At 45.0% G+C, this 21,417-nt stretch overlaps 1 protein-coding gene across 1 annotated transcript in view; it reads right to left on the bottom strand.

Moving 5' to 3' along the window:
* The window catches only part of ace2 (angiotensin I converting enzyme 2), a 121,319-nt gene that overhangs the window by 97,948 nt on the left and 1,954 nt on the right, over nucleotides 1-21,417 (bottom strand). The window contains exons 2-7 of the mRNA XM_041210916.1: nucleotides 12,665-12,823; nucleotides 9,870-9,963; nucleotides 6,260-6,403; nucleotides 6,058-6,170; nucleotides 4,821-4,929; nucleotides 2,325-2,422 (exon numbers count right to left, since the gene is read on the bottom strand). Coding sequence (XP_041066850.1) covers nucleotides 2,325-2,422; nucleotides 4,821-4,929; nucleotides 6,058-6,170; nucleotides 6,260-6,403; nucleotides 9,870-9,963; nucleotides 12,665-12,823 — 717 coding nt within the window. The remainder of the gene's footprint in view (nucleotides 1-2,324; nucleotides 2,423-4,820; nucleotides 4,930-6,057; nucleotides 6,171-6,259; nucleotides 6,404-9,869; nucleotides 9,964-12,664; nucleotides 12,824-21,417) is intronic.

Here is a 21,417-nt window from a genome sequence, read left to right as displayed (position 1 = left end):
TACATATGCTAGAAGCTACAAAAATTAAAACGCAGGGCCCTGTTTTGTGCGGGCAGAAGGAACATGTACACATATTGCACCTGTTTCAACTAAACAAAATAGGTGACAACCATTCCCTGGTTCAGTCCCCAGGACTCTGCTTTGACCAATCAGAGTCAACCTCCCTAGTTTCAATTTAAACAAAGCTTGGCAGTTAACTATCAGTCATCAGTTAACTGGTGCATTTTCCATGGCAATGCCTGTACCAGTCAGATTCCACATGCCAACCAATCAGCACTCTCTTCTCATGAAATATAAATTGTTGTTCCTTTTACATTTAGTACTCTTGTGAATTCTCCTGATGAGTGCAAGACAAAAACCTTCAACAGCATGTGTCTCTTTTCAGCAATACTCAAAATTAATTAATTGAATTTGTCAATGATAAAAGAGTATGCAGTGTTAGGAAATAAATAGCGTTAATACAATTGAATTAGAGGTACAAGGTTACATGTTATTATTTTCAATATTTTTTTAGCATTTTTAAATTTTTTTTGTATTTTTAATTGAGAGGCCCAGGCTAAAGCTCTGGGGACATGGGTTCAAATCCCACCATGGCAGCTGATGGAATTTGAATTAACTTAATAAATCTGGAATATAAAGCTAGTCTCAGTAATGGTGACTATGACAACTATCATCGATTGTTGTAAAAACCCACCTGGTTCACTAATGTCCTTTAGAGAAGGAAATCGGTCATCCTAACCTGGTCTGATCTACATGTAATTCCAGACCCACAGCAATGTGGCTGACTCTCAACTGTCCTCTGAAATGGCCGAGCAAGCCACTCAGTTCAAGGGCAATTAGGGGAGGACAACAAATGTTGGCCCTGTCAGCTATGTCCATATCCCATGAAAGAATAAATAAAAGAAAATTGAACTAGAAACACAAGGCTAAATTTTATAATTGTAACGCAATGGTTGAATAGTCACACTGCCTGTAATTCTGATCCAACTTGGTGGTGACACGACAGACTGAGCAATATGATATCTGTGTCACACACAGTACACCAGGGATGATTGACCAACCAGACTGACCCATTGAAAAGGCTTGGAGGGCTTGTTACTAAATGATTGAGTCCAGATAACCCTGGCAATCACTGTCCTAATAAGCAAGATGGCACTATTGGACAAGAAGTGAGAATCCTGCCATAGCTAGTTTGTCAGCTGCACAGTTTTAGTTGGTTAAACTCCAACAGCAGCCCCTGCACACACTTGGTGACCATCCCCACACCCACCCCACAAACTACATACTCTGGACGTGATATGTAATAACGGTGGCTATGGGAAGAGAGCCTAGACTTTATCAACAAAACTCTAAGTTGGGATTTGGTTTACAGGCTGTTAAACCTGGGGTTTAACATGGTCCTAGGTAACCTGGCACAGCAGGTTAACTAAATAGCTATAGGAACTATCCATTGTATTCTGCTCATGCATTCCCCATTACCTGCTGTGTAGGGCACAGGTCTTTTTATTCATTCATGGGATGCGGGCATCGCTAGCTAGGCCAACATTTATTGCCCATCCCTAATTGCCCTTCAGAAGGTGGTGGTGAGCTGCCTTATTGAACTGCTGCAGTCCATGTGGTGTAGGTACACCCACAGTGCTGTTAGGAAGGGAGTTCCAGGATTTTGACCCAGCGACAGTGAAGGAACGGCGATATAGTTCCAAGTCAGGATGGTGAGTGGCTTGGAGGGGAAAGTGTATGTGTTGGTGTTCCCATTTATCTACTCCCCTTGTCCTTCTAGATGGTAGCGGTCGTGGGTTTGGAAGGTGTTGTCTAAGGACGCTTGGTGAGTGAATGATCTTTTCCTATTCTAATACTTTTACAGCATTCCCATTTATTTACATAATTCCAGGGCTTTGATAAAATATAAAGCTTTTAAAATATTAAATTCAGTATTTTCTTCTTGCACCTAGTGCTATTCAAGCAACTGTATTTGATATAGTTTATTTAAATCCCCTAACGTTCTTGGTTGGGGGTGGCAGTTAGGTTAGATGACTAGCATGTTAAGCAGAATGATGCTAACAACATGGGGTTCAATCCCTATTTCAGCTACAGTAGACCTGGGGCCTACATCTTCATAATGCTCTGTAGTAAGATCACAGCAGAAGCTGTGGTTCAGTGACCCTGAACTGGGGATGCTATTTTTAGGAACAACAATATCATTAGTACTGGAAAGGCATTTTTTCATTCTTTCACAGGGTGTGGGTGTTAATGGCTAGTCCTGAGTTTACTGCCCATCCTTAACTGCCTTTGAAAAGGTGGTGGAGTCGTGACAGTCAACATACCTGTTTGACCATTTCAGGTGTCACATCGATGTCTTCTTGGTGTGGATATGGAATTGACCAAGAATACAGGTTTCCCCAAAATCTTCCCCACATGTCACCTGAAGAGGAATGAGAATTTTGACTGGAATGTCCCTAAGCTGACAGTGCAGTAAGCTGTGCCAGGTACATATTGTGTATAACATTTACAAGACCCAGGAACAGATGCAGGGCAGGCAATATTCTGTAAGGACCTAGCAAGGTAAGACAAAGGAACAATATCATACACTGAGATTGTGCACTGCAAAAAGACTACCTTTTAACTGGCCCCATATTTACTCATCTGTTACTTGCTCGGCCACTTCATTGTGAGCACACATTTGAGGAGAAAGGGAGGACTAGCATTTATATAGCAACATCCTTGATCTCAAGATACCACAAAGCGCTTTACAGCCAATTACATCACTTTAAAGTGTCCTTATTGTTATAATGTAGAAAACACAGCAATTTATACACAGCAAGATTCCATAAACAGCATTATGATACTGATCAGATCATTTGCTTTGTTGGTGGAGCTAGTTGAGCACTAAGTATTGGTCAGGACACTTCCACAAATAGTGTGATCTAACTGGTCCATCATTTAGCATCAGCATCTCCAACAATGTAGCACTCTCTCAGTACTGCACTGAGGTATCAGCCTAGATTTTATGCTCAAGTTTCTGGAGTGGGGCTTAAACCAACAACCTGCGGATGCAGAGGTCCAGCCCACAACCACAGAGCCCAGCTCATCCTTCACAGCTGAACATCTTGTTGTACCTACATCTGCCAAGAATATCAAACCACAGTAATACTCATATCTAAGAATGGGTTTCATCCTGATTATCAGGCAGCTGTCAGTGGTGCCTTGTAATTCAGGAAATAAAGCTGTGTGCTGATGTTGAATGAATCAAAGATGAGAGAGCAGCCGATGCTGACCACTGCACTGAGCAGCCATTTGATCTGTGAACAGGACATTAACTGATAGCACAGCACTATCCCAGGGCAATCCCAATGGTGCAATTTGCTGGAAAATTTGCTTGCTGTTATTTCTCTCCCCCCAGTCCCTCTTTGACAGTCAACGTGACATTGCGTCTTCATGACTCCCAAATACTATTAATGTTCCTTTGCTATGGCTTACTCCGTCAACCAGTTGGTTTTTGATTCTACCTGGGAATACATCAGATTTAAAATGAAGAGTTTTGAAACAATATTGTTCCAGCATTTATGGGTATTGCTTTATTTTAGTTAATGTCCTGGGATGTTTATACCCTGGGGCATGCTGGGCAAATACCATCAGGACCAACACAATGAGGGCACATCCTGATAATTAAAACAAAACAAATTGTTCGTTCTAATTTAAAATGGGCACCAGTCAATGTAAGTGGTGAGTTGGAGGTTAAAACAGTCTGCAATGCTCACAGGTGGCTGGAGATCTTAGGTCAACTATTGGATGCCTCATGGTCATCTAAATGTGTGCATGCAGTTCAGCAGAACCCGACTTGATCCTAGACATCCTGCATGAAGAATCAGTCTTTAGCTGGGAGCAGATGAACCAAGAGATATTCTGATCTGCATGCCCTGCACAACATACAACCAGCAGCATGCAGGGGGAAGTTTAATCAGTGTTGTAATAGGAGTATGACATCACTAGAAAGGAATTGGGTCATGCGATTCATTTTTAGTTTCTCTTTTGCTTTCAGCAGAGCACACACATACAGCTCCACAGCTCTGATGTCATCAAGCTTTCTGTCCATGTATATTCTTCATGTGTCCAGTCTTAATAAATTAACCCACAACATGTTTACCTAATCCTTTACAATGCCTTTATATCATTACAAAAAACACGACAATCAGAAGCTGAGGAGCTGTCCCTTCACATAGCGGCACTCAGTTAATGTCTGAATTTCATGTTGCCTGCGCCTGAACAATCCCATATAGTCAATTGGGGCCAGCCAAGGAGCACTAATTAAGCTAACAGACCACTCTGTATAATTTTGTTTTAAATCTAATTGTTCCTTTCCTGCCTTGCATTACTAAGAATTCTGGTAAGGCATCCTCACACGGGAGGCAAGGTTGTAAATGGGGTAAGTAAAGGCGAGAAGTGCAACTAATCTGCCCAATGCTACGATCACAGGAAGCAGGCGGGGAGGCGGTGGTGTAGTGGTATTGTCACTGGACTGGTAATCCAGAGACCCAGGGTAACCTGGGGACCTGGGTTTGAATTTCACCATGGCAAGTGGTGGAATCTAAATCCAATAAAAATCTGGAATTAAAAGTCTAATGATGACTATTGTCAATTGTTGTAAAAACCCATCTGGTTCACTAATACCCTTTAGGGAAAACTCTGCTGTCCTTACAATGTGGTGGTTGACTCTTAAATGCCCTGTGAGCAAAGGGAAAATTAGGGATGGGCAATAAATGCTGGTCCACATGAATGAAAAAAAATCCCATACAATAGAGAGAAACAGAAAACAATCTTACCCAATAGATGAGCAGGGAGACATCCTGTTGAGCTGATATGCTCAGGTCCAAACGTATCTCCCAGTTTTGCTCTCACATATGCATGGAGTTCTCGGTACAGAGGCTTTATCTAATGATGCCATGGGAACAAATTGTTGGTAATGTTACATTTATCGACTGCATGAAGGGTTATCCAGTAAAATATATAACATTATTCAGCATTGCGTCAAAATTTTTGATCCAGGCCCTAGTCAGTTTAGAAACTAATATAATACACCAGCAGAACTCCTGTGATAGAATCTGGATGACCACATGGAAAGATGATGTTTACAGGAAGTGCACACTGGCTGGAATTTAATTCCCCTCAACCTGCTGCCCCCATCCCATCACTGTCCCAACTCTCCCTATTAAGCCTGGGGTGGGGAAGATCGAGGTAGACCTTCCCACCATTCGGCTAGTTGAGGCTCTTAGGTGGCCAAGTAAGGACTCATTTCACTACCACAAGTCTGGAGGTGAGGGGTGCCCATGCCATGTGGGCAGACTGCCAGGTGTGCCCTGGCTAGGGGATGTGGCCTCCATGAAGCACAGGAAATTCCAGTCCGCCTTCTTTAAATCAATTTAACTAGGCCCTCAAAGATCCAGATCGGCTACCCATTACATGCAGGTGGGTAGCCCTGTCAGCCTGAATCTCAGGCACAACTCCAAACTTCTGCTTCAATGTGGAAGCTGGGAGAGTAGAAGTCTCCTCTCAGATTGGATTTCCTCCTTTCTGTAAGTGGGACAGAAAGCTGGTGAATCTGGTTTCCGCCCAGAAACAATGGCCTTCTTCCAGAATGCAGCCAGAATTCTGCTCCAGTAGTCACTTGTTCAATTGTGCGGTGTTTGATTATGTGTGTCTGCTGAATCTTCTCTGTTCTGTGTGCTGTTATTCAAGCCTGGGTATGGTTGCAGAGAGAAACATGACCTAAAAATAAGCAGGAAACTTGTGCAGCAGACATTTGTAAATAAAATCCTGTTCACACAAGCTAACTTGTGCATCACCTCTGCATATCTCTGGGGCCTAAAACATAGCCGTGACCATTTCTAAACTTCCAATATACTCAATTCATTATTTCAGTAAGCGATAACACTTGTTTCTTTAGATATTTTTGTGGCTTGAGAGGGCACTGGAGTCAGACGCATCAAAGTTTTCAGAATTGCACATGTCAGGTGAAAAGTATAGACAGGAGAAGTGTTGAATGTAAGAAATGAATTTAACCTCTCCAAACAGGCTTTTTACGTCTCTCAGGAGATCTTTCCGACTGTATGCATATTCTTCATCATCGTCGGTTTCATAGTTTCCCCTCCAGTAATCACCATAGTCTTCATAGCCTTCAGAGCAAACAAACAAGTCAATTTTTAATAGTGGATTCCTCAAGTGAATGCTAAAGACTTAAATATTGTTTATTTGTGTCGGTTACCATTCATTTTTGCTGCCTTGTTCTTCAACTCTACATATCCTTCATAGAGCGGTCGCAGTCTTTTCCCCACATTAACTCGCCAACCTTCCCAGGCCCAGAGTCTCTCATTGTAATCCTTGCTGTTGGCCATCAGCTTAGTCAACCCTGAATAAAAGCACCAGCATTAGGAGAATCTTGTAAACACATCAAAGGAAAGACAACTGAACCTGCCTCCACCATACTCTCAGCCAGTGCATTCCAGATTCTAACTGCTCGCTGCCTGAAAAAAGATTTTCCTGATGTTGCCATTGCTTCTTTTGCCGATCATCTTAAATCGGTGTGCTCTGGTTCTTGACCCTCCTGTTGAGTTGCCTGCATGCCATTGTAATGTAAAGGTTCTCAGCAGAGCAAGGGTTAAGAGCAAGGACCAGGGAATAGCGCTGCCCATGTTATGATAATAGTCTCTGAGGGAACAGTCTAGAAACAATACTATGTAAGTAAGCAGCCTAGCCTGGACTGTGGGCAGCACCATGCCAGACAGTAACCTGGGATATGTAAATAGTTAAAGATTAACAGTAAAAGGTTCATGTTTATCATACAGCTCTACAGGATCTCATCAATGAGCCACCACAGACGATACCATATCACAACAACTTCTGCCGAAACCTCTATCAAATCTCCTCTCAAGCATCTCTTTAAGAAGAAACAACCTCAGTTTCTCCAAACTATCCACGGAACTGAAGTTCCCCATCTCCAGAACTGTTCTTGTGAACGTTTTCTGCACTCTCTCCAATGCCTTCGCATCCTTCCTGAAGTGTGATGCCCAGAAATGGACGCAAGACTCCTGCTGCGACTGAACCAATGTTTTATACAGGTTTAACATAACTTCCTTATTGTTGTCCTCTTTGCCCCTATTTATAAAGCCCAGGATCCCGTATGCCTTTTTAACCACTTTCTCAATCCGTCCTGCCATCTTCAATGATTTGTGCACATATACCCTAGGTCCCTCTGCTCCTGCACCCTCTTTAGAATTTGACTGTTTATTTTATATGGTCTCTGTGCTTTCTTCCCACCAAAATGAATCACTTCACACTTCTCTGCATTGAATTTCACCTGTCACTTGTCCATCCATTCCATCAGTCTATGTCCTTTTGAAGTTTAACACTATCTTCACAGTTCATAATACTTCCAAGTTTTGTCTCATCTGCAAATATTGAATGTGCCCTGTACACCCAAGCCTAGGCCATTAATATGCATATTAAAAACAAGTGAGGTTAGTGCCCTCTGAGGAACTCCATTACAAAACTTCCACTTGGAGTCCAGGAAACTTCTGTTCACCACTAGTCTGTTTCCTATCAGTCAGACAACTTTGTCTCCATTTCTCCTGACATATTTATTGATTTTGAGGGTTTCATATTTTGCCATTACGTAATGAATAAGTGACTACCAATTGCCAACGTGGCTCCAGTGCCAACACTTGTGCCTCTGAAACAGAAAGCTTTCCATCAAACCACATCACGCATCACTGTGATTAAGCTGATGTCAGGCAGTAATGAGAAAACACTGAACTGTCAGAGGGTCATCACTGAGGGAGTGCTGCACTGTCAGAGGGTCATCACTGAGGGATTGCTGCACTGTCAGAAGATCAGCACTGATGGAGCGCTGCACTGACGGAGGGTTAGTATTGAGGGAGAGCTGTATTGTCAAAGTGTCAGTATTGAGGGAGAGCAGCACTGTCAGAATATCAGCACTGAGGGAGTGCTGCACTGTCAGAGGATCAGCACTGAAGGAGAGCTGCATTGTCAGACGATCAGCACTGAGGTAAAGCTGCATTATCGGAGCTGCAGTATTGAGGCAGTTCTGCACTGTCGGAAAGTCAGTACTGAGGGAGTGTGGCAATATCAGAGGTGCAATTTTGGGGGAGGACTGCACAATTGGAGGGTCAGTGCTGAAGGAGTGCTGCACTATTGGAGGGTCGGTGCTGAGGGAGTGCTGCAAAATCGGAGTTTCAGAATTGGGGTAGTGCTACACTGTTGAAGGGTCAGGACTGAGAGAGTGCTGCACCATCGGAGGGTCAGTATTCGGGGAGAGCTGCACTGTCGGAGGGTCAGTACTGAAGGAGTGCTGCACTGTCGAGGGGTCGGTACTGAGGGAGTGTTGCACTGTAGGAGGGTCAGTACTGAGGGAATGCTGCTCTGCTGGAGGGTCAGTATTGGGGGAGTGCTGCACTGTTACAATGCCACATTCAGACTGATGTTAATTTCTGATGTTGGTTCCTTGCCAATGGCCCTGTGGCTTCACCCAAAGTGTTCATGCCTTTAGTTGCAGAGGTCTGAAGTTCGGAATTTCCTCTCTAAATCTCTCCAGCTCTCTATACTTCTTTAATGCACTACTAAAACCTATCGCATTGACCAAGCTTTTAGTCAACTCCCTGACATTTTCTGATATGGTCAGTCAGATTTTGCATGATAACCATTTTGCTAAGTTTAAGGTAATTAATAAATATTCTTGTGGGTTTTCCTGAGTGTGATGGCTGCCTCAGGCATTCAGTACCGAATCAGAGAACTGAAGAGGGAACTTGGTCTCTTATATACAAAGGCTTAACATCTGCTTTAATCATGGCAAAATATGCGTCATGTTTGCCCGAGCCCAAATGTAGATGGCTTCACCTGTGAGTCAGTGTGTTTATGTGAGTGTGTGTGTGTTTGAGAGTGTGTGTGTGAGAGTGTGTCTGTGAGTCAGCATGTTTGTGTGTGTATGTGCGTGTGTAAAGTAAGTGTGTGAGTTAGTGTGAGTGTGAGAGAGCGTGTGTGTGAGTCAGTGTGTTTATGTGTGTGTGCATGAGTGTGTGCGTGTATGTGTGTGAGTGTGAGTGTGCGCGTGTGTATGCGTCTGTGTGTGTGTGAGAGTGTGTGTAAGAGAGAATGTGAGTGTGTGTGTGAAAGAGCATGAGTGTGTGTGTGTGTGAGAGAGAGAGAGAGAGTCTGTGTGTGTGTGTGTTTGAGAGAGTCTGTGAGTGTGTGTGTTTGAGAGTGTGTGAAAGTCAGTGTGGTTATGTGTGTGAGTGTGAGAGTGTGAGTGTGAGAGTGTATATGTGAGTCAGTGTGTTCGAGAGATACTATGTGAGTGAATGAGTGTGTGTGTATGTGAGTGTGTGTGTGAGTCAGTGTGTGTGTATGTGAGTGTGTCAGAGTGTGTGGCATGAGAGAGTGTGCGAGTGTGTGTGTGCGTGTGCGTCTGTCTGTGTGTGTATGTCTGTGTGTGTATCTGTGTCTGTGTGTGTGTGTGTGTGTGTGTGTGTGCTTATGTGTGTGTGTGTGTTTCTGTGTATATGTCTGTGATTGTGTTTGTGTGTGTGGTGTGTTTGTGTGTGTCTGTATTTAGGTGTGTGTAGATATGTGTGTGTGTATATGTGTTTGTGTTTATGAATCTGTATTTGTGTGTGTGTCTGTGGGTGTGTTTGTGTATATGTGTAGGTATGTTTGTCTGTATGTGTGTGCATGTGTATGTGTGTGTCTGTGTGTGTGTCTGTGTGTGTGTCTGTGTGTGTGTGTGTGTGTGTCTGTGTGTGTGTGTGTGTGCGTACAGAGTGGCTGAGAAGGAACCGAGAAGTGAACTTTCCATCAGGTACCTGGCTCCAGTTCCATACATTGAGAGGGTTCAGATGGGTAGCAGACTGTTCCAGTGCCGTAGATAGCGGCCATTTCATTCTGAATATGGTTCAGCTGGAATCAGAACAATGACAAGACATAGAGCTTTGATGATGAGCATTGTTCCTCTACCCAGAGACACATTAAATTAACCAGAAGCCTGGAGTTTCCTCAGGCACTGAGTTCTCCATATGGACTCAATATTATCCTCCCACCCTGATTGGCATCACAAGGGAACATCCTTTCTCAGTGCTCCTTGTGGGCTGGGAGGAGCAGGAATTCTCCTCCCTGGCTGCTCAAGGAAGACCTAGGCCTTCATAGTGCCAATGTTTGTCTTGGACCTTCACAAACCTTTTCTCACACCCCATACCCTCCACCGCATCCCTTACCCTCCTCTCCCATCCCCGACCCATCTCCTCCATCCCTTACCCTCCGTCCCCATCCCTTACCCTCCTTTCCCATCCCCGACCCTCCTCCCCCATCCCTTACCCACCTTCCCCATCCCCGATCCATCTCCCCCATCCTTACCCTCCTCCCTATCCCCTACCCACCTCTCCATCCTTACCCTCCTCCCCATCCCCTACCCACCTCTCCATCCTTACCCTCCTCCCCATCCCCTACCCACCTCCCCATCCTTACCCACCTCCCCATCCCCTACCTTCTCCTCCATCCCGTACCCTCCTCCCCCATCCCTTATCCTCCTCCCCATCCCCTACCCTCCAACCCCCATCCCTTACCCTCCTCCCCCATTCCCTACCCTCCAAACCCCATCCCGTACCGTCCACCACCCCATCCCCTACCCTCCTCGATCCCACATTCCATACCCTCCTCCCCATCCACTGCCCTCCTCTAACTCCATCCCCTACCGATCTCCACACCAACCCCTACCCTCTTCCAACCCCATACTCTACCTCCAACCCCCATTCCCTTCCCTCCTCTCCATCCCCAGCTCCTCCAACTCCATCCCCTACCCACCTACACCCCATCCCCTATCCTCCTGCAACCCCCATTCCCTACCCTCCAACCCCCATTCCCTACCCTCCTCTACATCCCCTACCCTCCTCCAACCCCACCCCCTATCCTCCTCCAACTCCATGCCCGACCCTCCAATCCCCATACCCTACCCTCCTCCAACTTCATCCCCTACCCTCCGCCCCATTCCCTACACACCTCCCCATCCCCTGCCCACCTCCACCCCATCCCCTATCCTCCTCCAACCACCATTCCCTACCCTCCAACCCCATTCCCTACCCTCCTCTCCATTCCCTACCCTCCTCCAACCCCACCCCCTACCCTCCAACCCCCTTCCCCTACCCACCTCCCCATCCTCTACCCACCTACACCCCATCCCCTATCCTCCTGCAACCCCCATTCCCTACCCTCCAACCTCCATTCCCTACCCTCCTCTCCATCCCCTACCCTCCTCCAACCACCATTCCCTACCCTCCAACCCCCATCCCCTACCCACCTCCCCATCCTCTACCCACCTACACCCCATCCCCTATCCTCCTGCAACCCCCATTCCCTACCCTCCAACATCCATTCCCTACCCTCCTCTCCATCCCCTACCCTCCTCCAACCACCATTCCCTACCCTCCAACCCCCATCCCCTACCCACCACCCCATCCCCTACCCACCTACACCCCATCCCCTATCCTCCTGCAACCCCCATCCCCTACCCTCCAACCCCCATTCCCTACCCTCCAACTCCATCCCCTACCCACCTCAACCCCATCCCCTACCCTCCTCCAACTCCATTCCCTACCCTCCTCCCCATCCCCTATCCACCTACACCCCATCCCCTATCCTCCTGCAACCCCCATCCCCTACCCTCCTCCAACCCCCATCCCCTATCCTCCTCCCCATCCCCTACCCTCCTCTCCATCCCCTACCTTCCTCCCCACCCTCTACTGTCCTCCAACCCCCATTTCCTACCCTCCTCTCCCATCCCCTACCCTCCTCCCCATCCCTACCTCCCTCCAATCCCCATCCCCTACCCTCCTCAAACTCCCATCCCCTACCCTCCTCTCCCATCCCCTAGCCTCCTCCCCATCCCCTACCATCCTCCAAACCCCATCCCCTATCCTCCTCCCCGTTCCCTTCCCTCCTCCTCATCCCCTACCTTCCTCCAAGCCCCATTCCCTATCCTCCTCCCCCATCCCCTAACCTCCTCCCCAACCCCTACCCTCCTCCAACTCCCATCCCATACCCTCCTTCCCCATCCCCTACCTTCCTCCACCCCATACACTACCTCCCAACCCCCATCCCCTACCCTCCTGCCCCAACCCCTACCCTCCTCTGCCCCATTCCCTACCCTTACCCTCCTCCACCCCATCCCCTATCCTCCTCCAACCTCCATCCCCTACCCTCCTCTGACCCCATCCCCTATCCTCCTCTCCCATCCCCTACCCTCCTCCCCATCCCCTACCCTCCTCCAACACTCACCCTCCATCCTCCTCCCCCTTTCCCTATCCTCCAACCCCCATCCCCTACCCTCCTCCAACCCCATCCTCTACCCTCCTCCAACTCCCATTCCCCACCATCCTCCCTCCCATCCCAGCCAGTGAAAGCAATCAGTGCTTAATCTTTAGCCTAACTGAGCAATGAAGCTGCTTTCACAAGCAGATAATGGTTTCATCTGAAGTGATTGAAGGTGATTTAGAGTTTTGTGGAAGCTTGTATCTGTAAAAAATTCCACTAATCTTATAACTGGACCCAAGTTCTCTTTACCATATCAGTGTGTCAGTATTTCACTGGGGTTGGTGCAATCACTTACACGCTTCAAGTCATTTGGAGGTAAAACCCCAGATCCTTTGTCCTGAAGCATCTGAAGCTGCTTTTTGATTTCTTTATCCTTTATCTCACCGATGTTAAACTTGCTGGATTCATTAGAGGCTTTTTGGTAATATACAGTCCATTTGTCACCCACTAGATTCTGGAGAAACAGAATGCGGAAAAAAATTGTATTAGATCTTTGGCCACTGAGTGACATGCAAAGTAATAGAACCATAGAAAAGTTACAGTGCAGAATGACCAAAAAGAGAAAAAGAGTAATTAGCTGCTCATTTTAAACCCACTTTCCAGCACCTGGTCCATATCATTGTAGGTTCCAGCACTTCAGATGCAGATCCAAGTACCTTTTAAATGAGTTGAGCATTTCAGTCTCAACCACCAACTCAGGCAGTGAATTCCAGACACCCACCACCCTCTGGGTGAAGACGTTTTTCCTCATGTCCCCTCTAATCCTTCTACCAATCACCTTAAATCTGTGCCCCCTGGTAATTGACCCCTCAGCTAGGGGTAACACGTCTTTCCTGTCTACCCTTTCTAGGCCCCTCATCATTTTGTACATCTTAATTAGGTCACCCCTCAGCCTCCTCTGTTCTAAGGAAAACAGCCCTAGCCAACCCAATCTCTCCTCAAAGCTGCCATTTTCAAATCGTGGTAACATTCTGGTAAATCTCCTCTGTATTTTCTCTGGAGCAATTATGTCCTTGCTATCCTTGGTGACCAGGACTGTACACACAATTCCACCTTTTTTGGCCAGTCTGCCATATGGGACCTTGTCAAGCTCCCTACCTTTCCAAGACAGGATCTTCTCCTAACAAAACCATGCTGACTATCCCTGATTAATCCGTGCATTTCTAAGTGACAGTTTATCCTGTCTCTCAGAATTGATTCTAATAATTTGCCCATCACTGAAGTCAGACTGACCGGCCTATAATTTTCTGGCCTATCCCTCGCACCCTTTTTAAATAATGGTACAGTGTTCGCAGATCTCCAATCCTCTGGGGCCTCACCTGTATCTAGTAAGGATTGGAAAATGATCCTCAGAGCATCGGCTATTTCCTCCCTGGCTTCCTTTAACAGCCTGGGATACAGTCCATCCGGCCCTGGTGATTTATCCACCTTCAAGGATGTCAGTCCCTCCAGTACATCCTCTCTCATTATGTTTATCGTATCTAACTGCTCCTCTTTAACTAGAATGTCTGCATCATCCTCTGCCTAGTGAAGACAGAGACAAGGGAATCCTGCCCACATCTTCAGCATCAATCCACAAGTTACCATGTACATCTCTGCCCTAACCTTTCCTTAGTTATTCTCTCACCATTAATGCATTGGTAAAACATCTTTGGTTTTTTTTATTTTTCCTGAAAATATCTTTTGATATTTTCATATCCTCTCTTTGCTTTCTTAATTACTTTTTTTACTTCACCCCTGTACTTTCTATACTCCTCTAGACTTTCTACAGTATTAAGCTTTTTGCCACTGCCATAACCTTTCTTGTTCTGCTTTATCATACCCTGTATGCTTCTGGATAACTAGGGGGCTCCAGATTTGGCAGCAACATCTTTTCCTTTGTGGAGACATGTTGACACTGTACCCATAGAATCTCACTTTTGAATGTCCCTCACTGATCAGTCACTGTTTTCCCTTTGAGTAGCTGTAACCAGTCCACTTTCGCCAGTTCACCTCACATCTTTGTAAAATTTGTATTCGACCAAATTAGAACTTTTACCCCTGTTCTATCTTTGTCCTTTTCCATATTGATGTTAAGTCCAACTGTATTATGGTCACTACCTCCAAAATGGTCTCTCACTGCTACTTCATCCAATTGCCCAGCTTCATTTCCTAAGACTAAATCTAGAATTGTGCCCCCTCTCGTTGGGCTTGTTACGCGCTGGCTGATAAAGTTCTCTTGAACACAGTTCAAACATTTTGCACCCTCTCTGCCCTTCACGCTGTTCATATCCCAATTGATATTAGGGCCCCCGGCTATTACTGCCCTATTGTTTTGCACTCAGAAATCTGTCTACATATTTACTCTTCTAACTCCCTTCCTCTATTTGGAGGTCTATGTACACTCCTAACAGTGTGGCTGCCCCTTTTTTATTTCAAAATCTATATAGCTCAACCCAAGTGACCATCATTTGATGCTTCATTTAATATATCATCCCTCCTCACAGTTGTAATTGATTCTATCACCAATGATGCTACACCCCCACCTTTTTTATCCCACTCTCTATCTTGCCTGAAAACATTATATCTAAGGGTGTTGAGCTGCCTTTTATGTCCCTCTTTAAGCCAAGTTTCCATTATAGCAATGATATCATGCTGCCATGTATCTATCTGTGCCCTCAGCTCATTGGCTTTATTTGCTATACTCCTTGCATTTACACATATACCATTTGACACTGCCAAACTCCTGTGCTGTACACTTTTTACTGTACACTTCCTGTGCTTCTTCTGTTTTTCAGAGACCCTCATTAATTCTCCATCTCCCGTTCCCTGCTCTGAATTTGCCCTCGGGTAATGCAGATTCACACTCGGTATCAATGCTGTCTGGATGCATTAGACCCCTTGCTTGTCACTTGGGTCATGTGGAGAGCTGGTACTGTTGGGCAACAACAATCTGCATTTATATAGCAGCTATAACACAGTAAAACATCCCATGGTGTTTTAGACCAAAACTGAAATCAAGTTGCACAAGGAGATTTAAGGGCAGATGACCAAAGGTTTGATCAAAGACATAAATTTGAAGGAGCACCTTAGGGGTCAAGAGGCAGAGAGCTTTAGGGACGAGATTGTAGAACTCAGGGTCTCCAGTGGTGGAGCGATTAAAATCGGTGTTCCATAAGAGCCCAAAATTGGAGGAGCGCAGTGATCTCAGAGGATTGAGGGGCTGGAGGAGATTACAGAGATAGAGAGGGATGAGGCCATGGAGGGACTCAAGATGAAGGATGAGGGTTTTAAAATCAAGGATTGCTGGGCCAGGAACCAACGAACACAGCTAGGAAATGGACAGCAGAGCTTTGAATATGTTTGGGTTTGAGAAATGCAATGCTGTACTGGCTAACTGGTTTGCCATAGTCATGTGACTCTTTCATGAGGTGCTCTGCCTCTGGAGGCAGCCATCTTAAGATCAGTTCAATAAAGGCTCACACTGAGTGCACACATGAGACAGAATGAGCTCAAGTTTACAGAGGGTAGAAAGTGAGAGGCTGACTGGGAGTGCATTGAAGTGGTCAAATCCAGAGCTAACAAAGGCAATGAATGAGGTTTTCAGCAGCAGATGAGCTGAGACAGGGGCAGGATTGGCAAGCTCACGGAGGTGGAAGTAGGTGGCGTGGATTAGAGCACATGTGGGGTCAGAAGCTCATCTCAGGGTCAAATAGATCGAAGACTGCAAACAGTCTGGTTCAACCTCAGACAGTGGCCAGGCAGAAGGATGGAATCAGTGATAATAACAAAGCACTGTTAAATCTTAGCAGCATCTAATGGAGATGAGGACAGAGAAACAGAATCCAATATGACTCTCCTTCAGGACTGGAGAGAGGCAGAAATGTGATGGGTTTTATGCTGTTGTAAAAGGGGGTGGGGGGAGGTGGGGAAGAAAGGAAGTTCAGGGATAGGTTAAATAGCAGGGGACATTATATAACAAAGATGTCATGGAATAAAAAGCAAAGAGAGTGAAAAATGATAGTAGTAAAAGTACAAAACATTGGCCCAGAATAGGTGTTAATAGCAGAAAATAGATCACTGTCTGAAAGCAAAAATATGAGAACAAGATACAGACTGGCACTAGGGAAAAAATGCAAAATGGAGGACAGAGCTCATGGTCTGAAGTAGTCGAACTCAATGTTGAGCTCAGAAGGCTGTTAAGTACCTAATCGGATGTAATCAGTGGCTAGAGAATGGAGTTTATGGTGGGGACCAAAGTCAATGCCTTCAGTCTCCCCAAAATGGAGGAAGATTTTCCTCATCCAGTACTGGATGTTGCACAAACAGTCTGATAGTTCAACAACAGTGGAGGTGTTAAGAGAGGTGATGGTGAGGGAGAGCTGGGTGTCCATGTGTCCTTGTAGAACCTGAGAGAGTGAGCATTTCTTATGCACATCCCATGATTCAATCTCAGGAAGGGGGCAGGAAAATTGGCTCTTGGCATTTATGTGTTTTATGATGCTACAAACCTTTTCAGCATTTTCTAACTGCATGCAGCTGAAAAAAATGGTGAGCAAAGCCTGATACTGAATTGCACTGTCTGAAAGATAGCACAGGACACGTGATACAAAACATATGACATGTGTGACGAATATCTACTTCATGGTGCATGTTAATATTTTAGAGGTAATATGTAGTTCTGGAAGGAATGTTGTTGTGAAGATTAGGTAACTAAAATACTGAGCTGTAGAGATTGCCATAACACATAGGAGAAAGTTCAGAAGGTTACCCATATTTATTTAATAGAGTCAGAATAGATAAGATGGAGCCATAAAACAGTAGGTGGGCTAATTTATCTGGAGAACTGGAGACCTGATGTCTACACTGCAAAGCAAAGAAGTGCAGTCCAGAGAGATGTTTTGTTTTGGCAGTTAGGGGTAAATTAAATACATTCAATGAACCCTGAAAGGCTACATCGTCATGGAGATGGGTGGCGCTTAAGAAGGTTCTCAGGTTTCAATTGATTTGTGTGTTTGCTGGAGAGGGGCTTAGTTGCAGTTTGGACCTCATGTGGTTTATAGCTCACAGAGAAGCTCTGGGAGCCATTCGGTGCTGTTAGAGCTCAGGAGAAGTCCTGGAGAATTGAGAAAGTGCTGGAAGGTTGTTGGCTTTGTGCTGGAGAAGGTTAGGGCTCAGATGAAGCCCTGGGAGCCATTTATAGCTCAGTGCAGCCAGGAGATTGGAGTTCAGGGAAACCCAGGGGCATTGTCAGGTTAGTGAGGCTAGCATCTAGAATTGTGCCAGTAGTTAGAGGTGGGAGTGCAGCTTTGTGAATCCCATGGAATGCAATCTCAGAACAGGAGACTGAGCCATTGGAGTATGAGCAATCATTGATGCAGTGCAAGCCAGAGTGGCCTTTGAGGGACTTCAGATGCTGGATCTTCAAAAGTGAGGAATTCAAATCCCCCGTGAGAGAAACAGAGTTTTTATACGTTATCGTGACTCACGGTAGCCACTGACATCTTGGTGGGTTGCGGAGAAATCCATGGGATCTGTCACATCTTCCACTTAATGTGCCATATGGGGTGTTCAACCACAGTTTGCCTGTTAATTCATATTTACCTCATGTTAATCCTGAATATTAGAGTAGAAGGCAGATATCGTAAATTGTTTTACATTTCTGACTTTGTATTGTAAAATTGATTTTGTTTTTTTAAAACCAATCTTGTGGCTTTATTCTCCTAGTGGGTAACTGGGATTTCAAACATTGTATACTTTAAACAAAATGTTACGGGTCTCCGACTGGATCATCACATATGGGGCATGTGACAGGATAGATTGGTAGTGCATGCTAACGTGGCATTTTTAAATATACTAATCTAGGTAGATACAGAAAATTCTGGATCCTGATAAATAGCATAAATTCCTGAAGCTTGTGACATTGAATCATCTAGGCCAGGAAGTACAAGATTCAAACTGTGCTTTGTGATGGTCAGTTCAGCTCAGGGGGAGCTCGACTGGAGCTATGGCAATCCTCAGCCTCTCCAGGTAAATTAACTTTACCATACAAAGTCAGAAATGTAAAACAATTTACAACATCTGTCTTCTACTCTAATATTCAGGATTAGCATGAGGTAAATATGAATTAACAGAGAAACCATGGTTGAACACAACACAGCACATTGAACGATAGATGTGACCAAGACAGGTCCCACAATTTCTCAGCAACCCACCCAGACGTCGGTGACTACTGTGAGTCACAATATTTCATCAAAACTCTGTTTCTCTCATGATGATTGGGATATTACCCAGTGACCCCTGCTAAACACACATTGGTTTAGGTCCACAGATGGATTTGGCAATTTGAATAATGTAGTATGGAAATAAATTGTTAAAAGTGAACTGCTGGATTCAGAATGCTAATATGAGGAGCTAATTTGAGGGGGGGTAGATTATTGCGAATTTTTTGTTGTTACAAAGGCTCTTTGAGCCTGTTTCCCTATTCAATTAGATCATGGTTGATACATATCTTAACTCCATTTATCTGCTATGTTTCCATATTCCTTAGTAATACCCTTACAAAAGTCTAACAATTTCAGTTTCAAAATTTTCAAATGACTCCAAGCCTCAACAGCATTTTTGGAGAGAGTGAGTTCCAGATTTCTGTATGGGAAAAATTGTTTCTTAATTCACTCCTGAATAATCTAGTTCTGCATTTTACACTGTGCTTCCTAGTCCTATACTCCACCAAGCCATGGAAATGCTTTCTCCCAAACTACCCTACCTATTCACCTTAATATCTTATAAACTTCAAGCAACTCATTCCTTAACTTTCTAAATAATTTCCTAATTTGTTTAATCTGTCCTCAGAATTTAATCTTTGGAGTCCAGGTTTCATTCTGATAAATCCACACTGTACTCACTTCAAGGCTAGCTAACTAATCAGTCTATCTATCTATCTAGCTACCTATCTACCTATCAATCTATCCTTCCTTAGGTGTTCTCCCCAGAACTGCTCACCATTTAAAAAGTACCCTGTTCTATTCTTTTCAGGTCCTCACAGTTCTTGTTTTATTCTTTTAAAGGATGTGGGCATCACTGGCTAGGCCAGCATTTATTGCCCATCCCTAATTGCCCTTGAGAAGGTGGTGGTGAGCAATCCATGTGGTTTGGGTACACCCGCAATGCTGTTGGGGAGGGAGTTCCAGTATTTTACTGGGTCAACTAAGCAGTGTGTGCTGTTTTGTCATTTCCGGTGCCTTAGTTGATGCCAGGTAGTCCATCTTATGGCCTTGCTAACCTGTGGTGCAACTTTCAGTGTTTAGTGTATTTGTACTCCGAGACACCTCTGTTCCTCTACCCCACCTAGACTGGCACTCTCCAAGTAATAAGCGACATTTCGATTCGTCCTACCAAAATGTACCACCTCACATTTATCTGTGTTGATCTTCATTTGTCAATGATTTGCCAACTATGCTCGTTTAGTAATGTCATCCTGTAATTCATTGCAGTCCTCCTTGGTATTGACTATCCCTGCCACCGCAATCTGGTGTCAGCCACAAATTTAGTAACTGTATTTTGATTCCAAAGTCCAAATTGTTATTGTAAATTATGAACAGCAGTGGACCCATCCCTGATCCTTGTGGAACACCATTTCCCATCTTCTGCCACTCTGATAACTACCCTTGATTCTCACTGTCTGTTTTTTGTCTGGATATCAGCTAGCAATCTATTTTGCCACATGTCCCCTGACTCCACATTCTCTGACCTTATTGATTAGTCTATTATGGGGCACCTTCTTAGAGACCTTGTGAAAATCCACATAAATCACATCTACTGCAATACATTATCTACTCTCCCTGTTACCTCCTTAAAAAATTCAATAAGCAAATTTTTTCTGTAATTCCATGCTGGCTATTCATTATTATATTTTTCATTTCTAGATGTTATTTCTGTTCTCTCCTTTAGTAAGAATTCTGTTATTTTTCCTACTGATGAGAGGTTGGCTGCTACATAGTTCCCTGGGCATGTTCTGTCCCTCTCTTTAAATATAGGAGTTACATCTCCAGCCTTTTTGGCACTGCACCTTTATCCATGTTTCCCCTAGCAGAGGGGTCAATTACCAGGGGGCACAGACTTAAGGAGATTGGTAGAAGGATCAGAGGGAACGGGAGGAAAAACTTCTTCACCCAGAGGGTGGTGGGTGTTTGGAATTCGCTGCCTGGTTTGGTGGTGGAGGCAGAAACCCTCAACTCATTTAAAAGGCACCAGGATCTTCACCTAAAATGCTGAAACCTGCAAGGATATGGACTAGGTGCAGGAAACAGGATTAAAATGGGTAACTAGGGGCTGAATTTTACATCTCGCGGGTAGGCGCGCCCGACCCAAGCGGGCATAACATTGAGCGAGAAGATGTCGGGCGAGTGTCCCGACGTCATTGTGCAATCGCGCGATATTCCGCTTGACGGGCGCGTGCAAAAGCTGGACACGTGCCCGCTGACAATTAAGGGGGCAATTAAGCCCATTAACGGCGCAATTGTCTGCGATTTTCTGTGCCCTGTCCAACCTTAACACTTGGCGGATGGGCAAATCGGCCAGGCGGGCTTTGTACTTTCCACCAAACTTCATCCAAGGGTGAAATGATATTTCTATTATGAAATAAAATAAAAATAAAAATTTGCTGTCAGTGTTTTTACCAGCTGTTTTCAGGTGTGTGGTTGTGAAGCACAGACTTTTTTTTGCAGCTTTTTATAACGTTATTTAGTTGTTTTTGGGTCTGCAGCTCCCTGAGGCAGCTGTCTGCCTTCGGGGAGCTTCGTCTCAGCGCACACCCGCACCCACGGTGACATCATCGTCTGCCCTCTTCCCACCCCCCACCCCAGCAGCGCATTTCACACTGGCTGGCCATTAACCGGTCAGCCAGCGTCAAATCACGGTCTGGGGCCGATCATGGTCACAGTCATGGCACGTGCAGCGTGAAGGGTAAAATTCAGGCCATAAAGTGAGGAAAAGTGTCATGAAATGTCCTTTGAATGAGTGTTGCAATGCCTTTCTGCAATAGGTAGTTATTGGGAATAGAGATGGCAG

This window comes from Carcharodon carcharias, chromosome 18 (assembly GCF_017639515.1).
Source record: "Carcharodon carcharias isolate sCarCar2 chromosome 18, sCarCar2.pri, whole genome shotgun sequence".
NCBI classification, from domain to species: domain Eukaryota; kingdom Metazoa; phylum Chordata; class Chondrichthyes; order Lamniformes; family Lamnidae; genus Carcharodon; species Carcharodon carcharias.
This window is presented reverse-complemented; position numbering and strand designations above follow the sequence as displayed.